This window comes from Rhinatrema bivittatum, chromosome 2, assembly GCF_901001135.1.
Source record: "Rhinatrema bivittatum chromosome 2, aRhiBiv1.1, whole genome shotgun sequence".
Classification (NCBI taxonomy): Eukaryota; Metazoa; Chordata; class Amphibia; order Gymnophiona; family Rhinatrematidae; genus Rhinatrema; species Rhinatrema bivittatum.
In genome coordinates, this window is record NC_042616.1 from 500,250,480 (window position 1) to 500,265,676 (window position 15,197).

At 45.8% G+C, this 15,197-nt stretch overlaps 1 protein-coding gene across 1 annotated transcript in view; it reads left to right on the top strand.

Annotated features, from left to right (window-relative positions):
- PAK1IP1 (PAK1 interacting protein 1) overlaps positions 1–13,919 on the top strand; it is a 60,956-nt gene extending 47,037 nt beyond the window's left edge. The window contains exons 9-10 of the mRNA XM_029590645.1: positions 11,190–11,316; positions 12,748–13,919. Of these exons, the coding sequence (XP_029446505.1) occupies positions 11,190–11,316; positions 12,748–12,926 (306 nt within the window). The 3' untranslated portion in view covers positions 12,927–13,919. The remainder of the gene's footprint in view (positions 1–11,189; positions 11,317–12,747) is intronic.
- Positions 13,920–15,197: the final 1,278 nt, after the last annotated feature.

Sequence of the window (15,197 nt, forward strand, 5' to 3'; positions counted from 1 at the left end):
AAGTCAGGAATGGAACTGGAACAGAAGGATCCTGGAACGAAACTAGGAACAAACAGGAACAGGTGCGGAGACAATCTAGCATACAAGTCGACCCGATTGCCAAGGCAAAGAAGTGAATTCAGGAACTTCCTTATTGTAGATCAATCAAGGCGTGCCTTGGAACCCAGACCCACACTCGGCCCTACAAGTCTCAGGGCAGTGCGTGCGTATGGGCGTGGCTAGCATGGAGGGAGATGCCGAACCTCGGCGTGAGGCCTGGCGCGCAGTGGAAGGCCTGGCGACCGCCACCGCGGGACGCCAGGGCCTAGCTGGGCTAGCAACTATCGCGAGAGAGGTCGTCCCGGGACCCGCCAAGGAACTGTGGAGGGTTTCATCTCGATTCTCAAAAAGATGAAACCCTCCACTCATCCGATAGATGCCATTCCATCTAAATTACTACTCACCATCCCAAATATCATTGCGAAGCCCTTAGCAGAGATCATCAACCGTTCACTAACCCAAGGATCAGTACCAGACACTCTGAAAATAGCAACCCTCAAACCTCTCCTCAAGAAACCCAACCTGAACCCAGCAGACCCGGCCAATTTTCGCCCCATCGCCAACCTACCGTTTGTCACCAAACTTATGGAGAGAATTGTTAACAAACAGTTGTCGGAATTCCTAGAAGACTACAAGATCCTCACAACAGTCCAATTCGGATTCCGCAAATCCCTTAGTACGGAATCCCTATTAATCTCATTGACGGACAGAGTCCTCTCCGGACTGGAGAAAAAGACCCCCTACCTCCTGGCACTTCTCGATATATCAGCAGCATTTGACACCGTAAATCACTCTATCCTCATCTCCCAACTCTCAGACATAGGCATCTCAGGTTCAGCCCTTGAATGGTTCAGATCATTCCTTAACAGGACATACAAGGTCAGAATTAGTAACAAGGACTCTCACCCGGTCAAGTCCTCTCTAGGAGTCCCTCAAGGATCCTCCCCCTATGTCATCTGCTCTCAAATCTAAAGATCACACACTTCATATACGCCGATGACGTCCAGATCCTGTTGCCACTGAATCTATCTCCAACGCCATCAACTTCTGGAACAATTGTCTACAGTCCATAAACTCACTCCTCACTAGCCTCAACTTAGTGCTCAATACTTCAAAAACGGAACTTATGCTGTTCACTTTGGATGACAACTTTCAGGCTACCAACAATCTAGTCACACTGCTAAGGATCTCCCCCACACACGTAAGAGACCTAGGCGTCACTATCGACAATAGACTGAATCTCAAACAATTTGTCAAAAACACAACGAAGGAATGCTTTCACAAACTACACATATTGAAAAGGCTGAAACCTCTCCTCCATTTTCAGAACTATAGAACAGTCCTCCAAACAATTCTATTTTCAAAAATTGATTATTGCAACTCGCTGCTGATTGGCCTCCCAGCTATCACCACCAAACCACTACAAATGTTGCAGAACTCGGCAGCCAGGATTCTAACCAACTCTAGTAGACGAGATCACATCACACCTATTTTAAAAAACCTACACTGGCTCCCTATTAAATCTAGAATCATTTTCAAAGTACTAACCATAACCCTCAAGACCATTCATTCCCAAACTTTGCTAGATCTAAGCGACCCACTTCGTCCTCACGCTTCACTGACACCTATCAGAACCAGCTACTTAGGCACCTTATATGCACCTCCAGCCAAGTCACTGCTCAAGAAATGAGCATTCTCAACTGCCAGCCCCTCTCACTGGAATACTCTGCCCACAGACCTTCATCTAGAAACTTGTTGTCGAACGTTCAAAAAAGAAGCTAAAAACTTGGCTTTTCACAAAGGCATTCACTTAAAGGTCTCCGATTCATGCTTTTCTTACTCCACACCATATATATGATGTCGTAACCATAATTTCGCCAGTTAATTGGACTAAAATATGCACCCTGGATTAAGAAGGCTTTCGTTAATCCGAGCTTGACTGTTATTTACTATGTGTTTTTTGTAATAATAATTTTAAATCGTTCTCACCTTTTTCTATAATCTCTTACAAGTTAGCCCTGTTATTTGCCCTGTTATTTGTAACCTCTTGTTCGATGTAATTTCCAACTTTGGTTCTATGTAAACCGAAACCGACGTGATATGTACCAGTACATGAACATCAGTATATAAAAGCCTTTAAATAAATAAATAAACAAACTATGCAGGTGAGCGGTCCTGTGCGCGGGACGGCCGTGGGTGGGGCGAGTAACAGTGAGAAGGCAGGAAGTCATTCTGTCTGGCATGACTCTGCCATCCTATCATTTGATTATGTTCCAAATTTTGCAGATGTTGCACAGAAAATAGCTCTTTTTACCACCAAATCAATGACTTCTTAAACCTCCAGGAAAAGGGATGAAAAACATGTAGACCTGGGATACCTCTCATGCATCATTTTCTGGAAAAATATTGACTAAAGCAGTAGAACTACATTTCTGGTGGGCTGGTTGCCACATGACATGTTCTGCCTTTCTTTGTGTCCTCTCATCTTTTTTTAGCTGTACTGGCTGGTACCATTCCCATCTGCCTGTAAGAATGATTCTCCAAGGACAAGCAGGATGGTAGGCCTCGCACATGGAGTGACATCAGATGGAGCCCCGTTGCGGAGAACTAGGCACACTGAACATACCCAGCATGCCCTATACAATGCATCCACGCAGGGTCCCTCTCTAGTTCCTCATTTTCCATGGAGCTATTAGCCTCATGGTGTGAGTGAGCTGTCTTTACTCCTGGGGGAATTCTATGCAAAAAAATTAAAAATTCTGCGCACACAAATTGAAAATTCTGCATACTTTATTGTTGTTTTGACCAAACAGTTTTTAAGTTATTTAAAATGTAATACATAAAGTTATCACTTAAAGATGTAGTTTTTTTTAATATTTTGAGCAGAAATTCTCTAGAAGTTCACTATAAGTGTGTCCCTCTCTCTCTCCCTGCTCCCCTGGCCACTTTGCCCTCTCAGGGCCCAACTCCTCCACTTGCCAGTATCTCTTCCCTCCCCCTCTAGCCTCAACTTCTTCTTCTACTCTTATCTCCACTCCCAGAGTTTGACACCTCTCTCAGTACTGCCCCTCACACAGGCTCCTTCTGCCCTCCCTCTCTCTAGTGCACATACACACCTCCTCATGCAGGCTCCCTCACTCTCTCTCACACACTTTCATACAGCCTCTACGAAAACTAAAAAGTCATGGGATAGGAGGCGATGTCCTTTCGTGGATTACAAGCTGGTTAAAAGACAGGAAACAGAGAGTAGGATTAAATGGTCAATTTTCTCAGTGGAAAAGGGTAAACAGTGGAGTGCCTCAGGGATCTGTACTTGGACCGGTGCTTTTCAATATATATATAAATGATCTGGAAAGGAATATGACGAGTGAGGTTATCAAATTTGCGGATGATACAAAATTATTCAGAGTAGTTAAATCACAAGCAGACTGTGATACATTGCAGGAGGACCTTGCAAGACTTGAAGATTGGGCATCCAAATGGCAGATGAAATTTAATGTGGACAAGTGCAAGGTGTTACATATAGGGAAAAATAACCATTGCTGTAGTTACACGATGTTAGGTTCCATATTAGGAGCTACCACCCAGGAAACAGATCTAGGCATCATAGTGGATAATACTTTAAAATCGTCAGCTCAGTGTGCTGCAGCAGTCAAAAAAGCAAATAGAATGTTGGGAATTATTAGGAAGGGAATGGCTAATAGAACGGAAAATGTCATAATGCCTCTATATCGCTCCATGGTGAGACCACACCTTGAATACTGTGTACAATTCTGGTCGCCGCATCTCAAAAAAGATATAGTTGCGATGGAGAAGGTACAGAGAAGGGCAACCAAAATGATAAAGGGGATGGAACAGCTTCCCTATGAGGAAAGGCTGAAGAGATTAGGGCTGTTCAGCTTGGAGAAGAGACGGCTGAGGGGGGATATGATAGAGATCTTTAAGATCATGAGAGGTCTTGAACGAGTAGATGTGACTCGGTTATTTTCACTTTCGAATAATAGAAGGACTAGGGGGCATTCCATGAAGTTAGCAAGTAGCACATTTAAGACTAATCGGAGAAAATTCTTTTTCACTCAACGCACAATAAAGCTCTGGAATTTGTTGCCAGAGGATGTGGTTAGTGCAGTTAGTGTAGCTGGGTTCAAAAAAGGTTTGGATAAGTTCTTGGAGAAGTCCTTTAATGGCTATTAATCAATTTTACTTAGGGAATAGCCACTGCTATTAATTGCATCAGTAGCATGGGATCTTCTTAGTGTTTGGGTAATTGCCAGGTTCTTGTGGCCTGGTTTTGGCCTCTGTTGGAAACAGGATGCTGGGCTTGATGGACCCTTGGTCTGACCCAGCATGGCAATTTATTATTATTATTATTATTATTATACAGGCGCCCTCTCTTTCTCGTGCACACCCACATCCCCTCATACAGGTTGCCCCTCTCTCTCGCACACATACACACACTCCCTTATACAGGGTCCCCTCACTCAGGCTACATATGTATCTCTCTCACACACCCCTTCACACAGGCTCGCTCGCCCTCTCACAAACAAACAAGCACCCTCACATACACACAATCCCTTTTTCACATACACCAGCTCCCAGTCTCTCTCACATATACACGCACCTTCACAATCTCCTCACATAGTCTCCCTCTTTCTGGCACCCACACTCGCACACCCCCACACATGCTGTCATAACCACCCCCCTGGCTCTCAGTCTTACACACGCACTCTCACCGGGGCCTTCATCTTCACTGCGAGCGGGTTGAGCTCTGCTCACGGCACAGTGGGGCCTCCTCCATCTTTACCAAATTCTGAGCAGAAAATGGCAATTCTGCACAGGGGGGAATTCTGAGTAAATTCTGCACTCCACGGTAGCACAGAATTCCCCCAGGACTATCTCTTTTGATTGTTTTTGGCCTTGTGGAAAACTTTTCCTTCTCATGTTTTTTTGCATTTTTTTTTCCATATTCTTCCAGCGCCAGGTCCCTCTCAGTGCATTCCCGTAATGCTCTTAGGGTTATCAGTGGTGATTCTGTTTGTTTACTTTCACAGCTGATTCCCTGTGGTGACAGTGCATTGGTGCCTACCAGCCATCAACACCCCACCATCAATTTCGGTTGGTGCCTCTTTTTTTCGTCCGACATGGCCACGTCCAGTTTTCAGCACTGCACCCAGTGCCCGAAGACCATGCCCATCACTAATACATATGAAATGTGTCCTCTGCCTGGAGGCATTGCATGACGTCTGGGGTTGCTGCTTATGCACCCAGATAACCCCGAAGAGATGTCTGCTTCGACTTGATAAGAGGGAACAGCTCTTCAGGTCAAAGAAGTCCAAGGCATCTGCATTGAAGAACCAAGGAGAGCCGCACTGATGGGCACTGAGCCATTGACATTGGTGGGACCTTCGATGGATAGGGGCGCCAGAGACCAACCAGTGTCTATCTCCTCCAAGCTGAGGACGTTGGGTTCCTTGTCATCGACCTCGATACCGGGGAAGAACTGGGGCGAGCATTGAGAGAAGCCGAAGAAGCATCATCACAGGAAGAACCAGGCTGAGTATCAAGGAAAGCCGAAGAAGCTTCTGCACAGGTCCCCGTCAATGCAAGGTGCTGGGTACGGGGATGTACTGGCTCATGCTGTGATGCTCCTGAAGCAACACCACGGTGAGGAGTGCCAAACCTTCATCTGTGCCGGGGGTTCGTGACAGTCTCCACTGTTCCTGATGCCAGTCACGATCCACCTCGAGGGTCTGAAGATCTGGCCACCCCTTCTTCTTCCTAGTCATTGTTGGCCCAAGGTCACAAGTCTCGCTGTCGCTCCTTGTGACCTTGGGCAAGTCACTTTACCCTCCATTGCCTCAGGTACAAAACTTAGATTGTAAACCCTCTGGGGGTAGGGAAATACCTTCAGTACCTGAATGTAAACCGATGTGATATCTCAGATCGAATGTCGGTATATAAAAAAATAACAAAAATAAATCAGCAACATTTGAGGAGGAACTGGAGTGCCGAGTCCAGGTTTCAGTCCTGTGGCACCGCACCAGGTGTTGCTCTCTCTCATACCGCTTCAGGAGAAGCCCGGTGATTTACCAACCCAGCTGGCATCTGTTCCCAGGTCATCATCTGTGCTTGGCAGTCCAATGTTACTGGTGTCTGCATCTCTGGATGAAGGCTGAGGACCTAGGGACCCATTCCCTGCACATTACAGTGAGGATGAGGACCCCATGATCCCTGGGGAGATGATGGTTTGGGGTCCTCTGAGGGTCTCCCATCAGCCCATTCTCCTCCAGAGGAATGAAGGAAATCTCTGCCTGAGGACTTGACCTTCACAGGGTTTGTGAAGCCACCCCATTTCAGCTTTTAACAGAGGAGGATGCCAAGCACAAACATGCTTGAAATCCTCCAGTTCATAGAGCCTCCTGAGGAGATTGTGGTGGTTACGGTGCACAAGATCCTTAAGGAATTGCTGAGGATATGGGAACATCACCTTACAGTGCCTCCCATTACTAAGAAGGCAGATGAGGTCTACCTCATCCAGAAGGCTGCTGGATTTGATAAGTGTCAGCTGTCCAACCAGCCGGTGGTGGTCAAATCCGCCCTCGAGAGGGCCAAGTGTTCTCGGACTCCTTCCTCTGCACCCTCAGGAAAAGACCACAAAATAATGGATGCTCTTGAGAGGAAGGTATTTCAAGGTGCTGTGCTCGTTGCTTGCATTGCTACCTACCAGCTCTACATGAGCCAATACTCACAGGACATCTGGAAGCAGGTGTAAGTAGCCAAGCAGCTGCTTCAACAGCAGCAGGATGCCCTCACGTCACTGGTACATAAGGGCTTGGAGTGCGGAGCACACGAGGTCTGAGTGACCTACATAAGAACAGAAGAATTACAATACTGGGACAGACCAAGGGTCCATCAAGCCCAGTATCCTGTTTCCAACATCGGCCAGTCCAAGTCACAAGTACCTGGCAAGTACCCAAACATTAAATAAATCTCAAACTACTATTGCTTAATAATTAATAGCAGTTTATGGATTTTTCCTCTAGGAACTTATTCAAACCTCTTTTAAACACTAACTGCTGTAACCACATCCTCTGGCAATGAATTCCAGAGCTTGACTATGCACTGAGTGAAAGAATTTTCTTCAGTTTGTTTTAAATGAGCTACTTGCTAACTTCATGGAGTGCCCCCTAGTCCGTCTATTATCTGAAACAGTAAATAACCAATTTACATTAACTTGATCAAGTCCTTTCATGATTTTGTAGACTTCTATCATATTCCCCCCTCAGTCGACTCTTCTCCAAAGTGAACAGACCTAACTTCCTTAGCCTTACCTTATAGGGCCCATGCCACTGATTTTGGTTGCCCTTCTCTGCACGTTCTCCAGTGCAACTATATCTTTTTTTGAGATGAGGCGACCAGAATTGCGCACACTTTTCAGGATGTGGTTCTCCATGGAGAGGTACAGAGACATTATGACAGCCATCGTTTTATTTGCCATTCCCTTCTTTAAAATTCCTAACAATCTGTTTGTTTTTTTGATTTGCGAAACAGTGAGAGTCTCTGCAGTGGAAATCAGTGTCCGCAGTTTGGCATAGCCACGGGCCTCTGATCTCCTCCCAGAGGTACAGGAACAACTCTCTGACATTCCGTGTACTGGGGAGGATGTCTTTGGAGATAGGGTGAAGGATGCCATGGCCCAACTTTGGGACCACCAAAAAAACTCTCAAATATTCTGACAGCACTCTGGACCTGTCCTCTTCTTCTAGGAGGCCATAAGACATGAGTCAAGGAAGTCTCTCTAGCCAAAGGAAGTACTATTCTCCATCCCCTCTGTCTTGTCAGCACCATCAGAGCTCCCATGGCCGTCTGAGGCAGCAGAGAGCCCCTAAGCCCCAGCTGGTGCCTCTGTCAACTCCAGGGATGGGATTTTGACTGGGTTGTGGGGAGTGTAAGCCAGTCGCCTGTACTTGAGACATTGGACCCTCTGGTTGGGGGCAGGCTATGGTTCTTTGTGAACCAGTGGCCCAGTATAACCTCAGACCAGTGGGTTCTTTCCACTGTCCATCAAGGGTATCAATTGAATCATATTGGTGTCCTGCCGGTAATGCATCAGGAGGTACTACTAGCAGAGCTGTCCTCTCTCAACAGCCAGCACTGACGTGCCCATGCCACCAGGGCAAAGAGATGGGGAATTTACTCCAGTTACTTCCTGATTCCAAAGAGAACAGGACGACATGACCAAGACAATTTTGTTGGACAGACTAACTCTGAAAGTCCATAGCATGTATCAGATTGCCCGAAGCTCCAGGAAGTTAATTTGACAAAAGTGGCTCGACTCCCCTGGCCGTTGAGCGAGGACAGCTCTGCTAGTAGTACCTCCTGATGCACTACTGGCCCTCCAAACGGGCATGGAGGGCAATTTAGTGGACACCCAATAGATTCATTTGATACCTTTGAAGGGCAAGGGGAAGAACCAAATGGTTTGAGGTTACACTGGAACACTGGTTCTCAAAGAACCATAACCTGCTCCCAACTGGAGGGTCTGATGTCCTAGGCATGGGCGACTGGCTTATGCTCCCCACAACCCCATCCCTGGAGTTGATTGAGGCACTGGCTGGGGCCTAGGGGCCCTCTGCTGCCTGGGATGGCTGCAGGAGCCCTGTTGGTGCTGACAGGCGTGAGAGGATGATGGATAGTACTTCTTGACTCATGTCTTTCCAGCCCCCTAAAAGAGGACGACAGGTCCGGAGTGCTGACGAAGTGTTGTTGAAGGGTTTCATGGTGGTCCCAAAGTTGGGCTACGGCATCCCTTACCCTGTCTCCGAAGAAATTATCCCCAGTATACTACGTCAGCGAGTCATTCTTATACATCTGGTCAGATATCTGAGGCCCGCAGCCATTTGGTATGTCAACACGCAGGAAGGCACGGGATCATACCTCCTATATCAGGAAGTGGTCCGGATCTGGTCATAGGCCCTGTCCCATGGGATGGTGCTCAGAGCCATGTACCTGGCTGGGAAGGAAAACGTGGTAATGGAGAAGTTGAGTTGAGCCTTCAGACACCACGAGTGGTCCCTAGACTAGGGGGTAGCGAATCACATATTCCACCTCATGGGGGAGCCCAGATGTAATCTGTTTGCATCTCTTTGCAACAGGAAGGTGCCTCTGTTCTGCACCCTGTACAGGTCAGATGTCAAATCGGACACCCTTTACCTATCATTGGTGCAAGGGCCTTTTGTATGCCCATCCTCCGATTCCCTTAGTGGCAAAGATTTTCTTGAAGCTTCACGAGGCCAAGGGGACTATGATCCTTATAGCCTCTCATTGGCCAAGACAAATCTGGTTTCCAGTCCTTCAGGCGGTTGTCTGTCTAGAGACAGATCAGTCTGGGGACTTCCTTGGATCTCAACATGCAAGATCAAGGCAGGTTGCGGCATCCCAACCTCCAGGCTCTGTCACTCACAGCCTGGATGTTGAGAGGTTAAATCTGCAACCGCTCGATCTCTGAGGATGTGTCTCGGGTCCTGATGGCTTCTAGAAAGCCTTACACTAGAAAGTCCTAGATTCTGAAGTGGAGGAGGTTTTCTGTGTGGAATGAGCAGAAGGCCCTAGATTTGTTCTCCTGCCCCATACAAAAACTGCTTGATTAACTTTTTACATCTATTGGAAGCTGGTTTAACAACAAACTCTGTTAGTTCATCTTAGTGCAATTGGCACATACCACCAAGGTTTGGATGATATGCCCATCTCTGTACAGCCTATAGTTGTACAATTCATGTGGGGCCTGCTTCATTTGAAGCCTCCCCTAAGGCCTCCTGCTGTTTCTTGGGATCTCAACTTGGTGTTAGCTCAGCTAATGAAAGCTCCTTTTGAGCCGCTGCATACCTGACCTAGGTGATATTTCTGGTGTCTGTTACGTCAGTGTGCAGGGTCAGCGAGCTCCAGGCCTTAGTGACTTGTCCACCTTACACTAGGTTTTATCAAGACAGGGTGGTCTTGCCTATGCACCCTAAGTTCCAGCTTAAGGTGGTGATGGATTTCCATCTTAACCAGTCCATCGTCCTGCCAACATTCTTTCCCAGGCCCCATTCTCATCAAGGTGAACAAGCCCTGCACAGTTTGGATTGCAAGTGAGCCTTAGCCTTGTAACTGGAGCATACAGAAGCCCATAGCCAGTCCATCCAACTTTTTATTTCTTTTGATAGAAATAGGTTGGACGTTGCTGCTGCCAAATATACACTATCCAATTGGCTAGCAAATTGCATCTCCTGTTATGCCCTAGCTGGACTGCATTTTGGGGGTCATGTCAAGGCTCATTCGGTTAGAGCCATGGCAGTGTTGGTGGCCCACTTGCGAGCAGTTCCTGTGGAGGAGATCTGCAAGGCTGCGACATAGAGATCTCTCCACACATTCACATCGCACTATTGTCTGGATAGGGATGGCCGATGTGACAGGTTCAGCCAGTCTGTCCTTCGGAATCTCTGAGGTGTAGAACCCAACTCTCCCCACCAGAGGGGTCTGTTCCCCCCCCCCCCCCCCTCTGTTATCAACAGCACTGTTGTGCCTGTTGGTACCTGGTTGGGTGTCTATTGGTACCCTTTTTTGTTGGGGGGGGCAGCCTGTAGCTAGGGATTCATCCAGGTGTGAAGACTACCATCCTGCTTGTCCTCTGAGAAAGTAGAGTTGCTTACTTGTAACAGGTATTCTCCGAGGGCAGCAGGATATTATTCCTCACGAAACCTGCCTGCCACCCTGTGGAGTTGGGTTTCTCCTATTTTTTGTTTTAATTTTTAATTCTGTTACAAGATTAGAGAGGGATCCCTAGTGGATGCGTGGTATAGGGCATGCTGGGCATGCTCAGTGTGTCTAGTCCAAGTTTCTAGAAACTTTGACATAGATTTTCCCACATTGGGGCTCCACCAGATGATGTCACCTCATGCGTGAGGGCTAACATTCTGCTGTCTTCTGAGAACATCTGTTACAGGTAAGTAATTATGCTTTCCCACTCCTCATTCTATTCTTAATAGAATGTTTTGAATGCAAAGAGATGTCTTGGAATGTCTGCTGGAGGATACCATAGACTCCTGTCCCCCTTCTCACTCACTGTACAGTCCCCTGAGCTGAGCTGGGTTTTGCCTCCTTTTCTTCAGATACAGGAACCCCCTTCCTTGCTCTGTGAGGTGAACACCTCGGCCAGGCTCACCTGCCTGTCTGTGTGGCTTGCTGATCCTTTGGAAATGAAGAGAAAACCTGACACAAGCGCTACCACATCTATTGGTAAGAGAATTTAATTTTAAACCTGTACTTTGCCTTTCTAATGCCAAGTAACCAAAGTAGATTACAGCATTTAAAAGCAAAAAACAAATGATTGAAATGCAAAATAACGGCACAGAATAATAAAACAAATATGCAAGCTCATACCATGATCTATCCTATACAGGGTCCATGCTTTTACGTGCATTGAGGAGGGGGTGGGGGCGGATTGTGGAACCTGGATGGATTTGAGATTTTGATTTTTAAAAGTATATGTGTAAATTCTCTTGGCAAAATTACCTCTTCCAAATAGTGCGTGTAATTGTGTGTGCCTTCTTTTGCTGGGGTAATAGCAGACTTATTCTCCCAAGTCCACTTTGAAAATTGGTGTAACTTGCACACACTTGCTGATAATCTTATGTGCAGTATTTAGAAAATTATTACTCCTATAAAGACCAGAGTCCATAGAGTATTTCATGTTGGAGCCATCTTTAGCAATCCCCTCAATTTGATGGCTGCACTGTAGTGCAGGGGATGGATCTGATTTAAGCCTGTATGTGCAAGCCCCTAGGTTCTGTGCAGCACCTTCAGGGTAGGCTCAGCAGCAAAGAATATAGAAATTCACAGTAAAAATGTGCACACCACATATCCTACAGGAGATGTGCGTGTCCAGGCAAAATATGGGCTATGCAATATGTTGCCATCTAAAGAGGTAAAAACCAAAATCGCTACATATGGAAGGAGAATGTTTTTTATAGCTTTACTAGCAAGATATTAAATACGCTATCAGTTGCATGTAAGACTTTAAAAGAAATTTAATACAATTTATGTCTTGCCCAGGAGGTTGTTGCTTGTGCTCAAATGCAGACCCCTTAAGTAAGTGCAGATGGATTTTTGCTCAATGACAAAGGCTTAGCAATAATGTTGTTGACGCACATTTAATAATCCAGTTTGAAATCCTTTTTCGCATCATCAAGGTGATCATGATGCTTCTATCTGGCCAGTTTGCTGAGCTTGTTTCTCTGAAAGATTGTGATCCTGAACATTTGTTATGTTTTTTACACTGAATATTTTAAAAGGAGATTCATTCCCCACAACAAACAAATTATGCAACACTTTCTGCATCTGCAGTATAGCAGAGAACTAGGGGTCTTGGCTATAGGCATATCTGAATTAGTCACTTCCATGTTTTATTTGAATGTACATGTGGTATGATGGGTTTCAAATGCTTATTTAAGAAACTTATTCATCTGCTGTCTGAGCAGTTGCAATGTGGTGAATGGCAGGTTAGTAAGTACATAGCTGATAAATGGAGCAAATTCAGCATAGATAGAAAAGCAATCCTGCATTCTCTCCCATTTTCTTTTGCATACACAGAGGGGAATGCTAAAGCTGCCATCTTTTTCTGAAGCTACGGGTCACCCTGCTGCTATAACCAGTTTTGCTATGTTTTAGTTAAAGAAGGAAGTCTTCCATCTTTAAAGAGGAAAAAGAAGATTCACTGGCGTGAGATGAGCACTGCTGATGGGGGAGGCGGCAGCAGCAAAAGCAGTCTGCTACCACTTAAGAAGAAAAAACTACAGGGTGCACTGGAGAAGAAGAAGAAAAAGAAGAAACCTCCAAGCCAAGAATAACTTCTTATAAAGCCCAGACCTTGTGTAAATGCAGAAGGGGTCACCTTTCTGGGCGATACCTTTTTGAATTTGCTTCTACCAAAATATTTCCTTTTGGTGACTGATAAATTTGTCTGTGACATTGGCAGGTTTGTGAACACAAGTTGCCTTAAGGCAGATCGTGTTGCAGAGCAGTGGTCGAGATTTGTAGATCACGAGGCAAGGCTACGGTGTCTCCATCCTTTAGATTGCTTAAAGGGACAGTGCTTACTTCCGTATACCTAGAAATATTGTCATCCTTTATCAAAAGAAATCTTCTCCCTCATACCTCCACTAAAGCCTAGTAAGTCTGAAAGATATTTCCTACTATATTTTTATGGTTTTATTTGTTTTCATTTAAAGATTTTTTTTTTTTTTTTTTATTGGACAATCCCATCCATAATACAACACACTGTGACTGCAGCTTCTTCGTAGCTCTGGTCTAATAGTGCTCCCATAGCTGTAGTGTGCTCTTTAAACAAATATGTCTGGGCTCTGCTTGGGCAGCGAAAGCATATTTGTATTATTCTGTTCTCTCACAAGCCTCTAATGGGACATTGAGGACACTTCATGCTAGACTCACTGATGTTAGCATTAGAAGGTTGAGTTAATTTTGGAGTTAGCTCCAGCATCACTTGTTGAACGCAGATTGAAATTAATCAACATGTAATCAAGGGACAGTTCACCAATGAGAACAGGCAACAAATCCGGTTTACCTAATCCAAGCTAAATAACGGAGTAACTGTTCTAGGAGAAGAAGAATTTGTATATGAAAACAACATTGGAGTATCTTAATATTAACAGATGGAGCTTTCTGGTGTACTGGGGCCTACTGGTTGCAGGATGCAGAAAGTAAGGTTGTCACTTTGTACAGCTCCATTTAAAAAGAACTTTGTTTTTACTCGTCTTAATACAATGTTGCCTGTAGCTCTCAGCTGAAAATGCCATTAAAATCTATAAGAATGGAAAAAAATATCTTCCTGCTCAGCAGACACGTGACTTTTTAATTGCAGCTATTATTTTGATGGTAATATATAAACACAGATAAGTGTACCCATGGTCTCTTATCACTACACGCTCTCTTTATTCTAGCTCTAGTCTTTTCTTCAGCTCCCAGTCTCTGCTGTCCCATTCTATGCTTCCTACCTTGCGTCCATGCTGCTCAGGAGGGCCTGGGAATGAAGGCCGGCGGTAGCTGGCAGAGGCCGCGAGTTCGCCCAGTGGGGCCGAGGCAGAAAAGGAGGTGGTGAGCAACAGCGGTCGCAGCTGTCTGCAACCACGGAGCGTAACACAATTACTAAGAAATCCTTTCCCTTTCTATCCTGTTACACTCCTCTCCCACCTCCCCTCTTCCTCACTACAATTACTAAGAAATACTTTCCCTGTACGTACCCGGATCAGTCCAGACTCCTGGGTTTTGCCTCCCCTCCAGCTTGAAGGAGACAGAAGTGTTAACAAACTCTGCCCTATATCCTAAGGTGCCACCAACCAACAGTCCATCTCTGTCTCCAGCAGATGGTGGAGGTGCAAAACCTACAGTCTGTTCTGATTACCTAATGTAAAAAAAAAAAAGAGCAAAGTCTCAGAGAGAGTTAGGGTTTGATGTTTATTTAAATTATAATTAGGTAAAAAAAAGAAAAAAAACAAAACAGAAAAAGACCTGTGAGATTTCGTCAGCCTCCCAGGGGTTTGTGAGGTCCTAAGGGGACCATCCCTCCTGGTGTTGGAGGCAGGTTCTGGTAGGGGTTGAGGGTCCTATTACCAAGTGTCAACAGCTCTGGGTTTGATACCGGGCAGCCCGGCTCACTCATCCCAGCAGGTCCAGGAACCAGGACAGCTGACAGGCAAGTTTCTTTATTGAAAAAAACCAAAAAGATCAGTTTCGGCACGCCAGCTCTCCTTTTCCTCACTGCTGGGCCCAGTTGCATCGTCGCTGTTTTTTGGGGGTCGCGTCTTCTTTTTTTTTTTTTTTTCTTTTGTCTGTTCTTGCTCACGATGCCCAGGAACAGAAGCCATTTTGAGTTCTTTTAGGGCGGCCACGTGGGCCATGGTGGGGGAAGGGATTTTACCGCCTTCCCTCTCTCCACAACAAAGGACCCCCGAGGGGGCCAACCTCTCCTGCGACAGAGGATAGCCCCGAGGGGGCTTCAGACTCCTCTTCTGCCTCTTCCTTTTCATCAGAATTTATTTTGCTTCTTCATAAGGCGTTTAAGGCTAGGAAGGGCGGGAAAGAAGCAGGCTGGGGAGAAAATG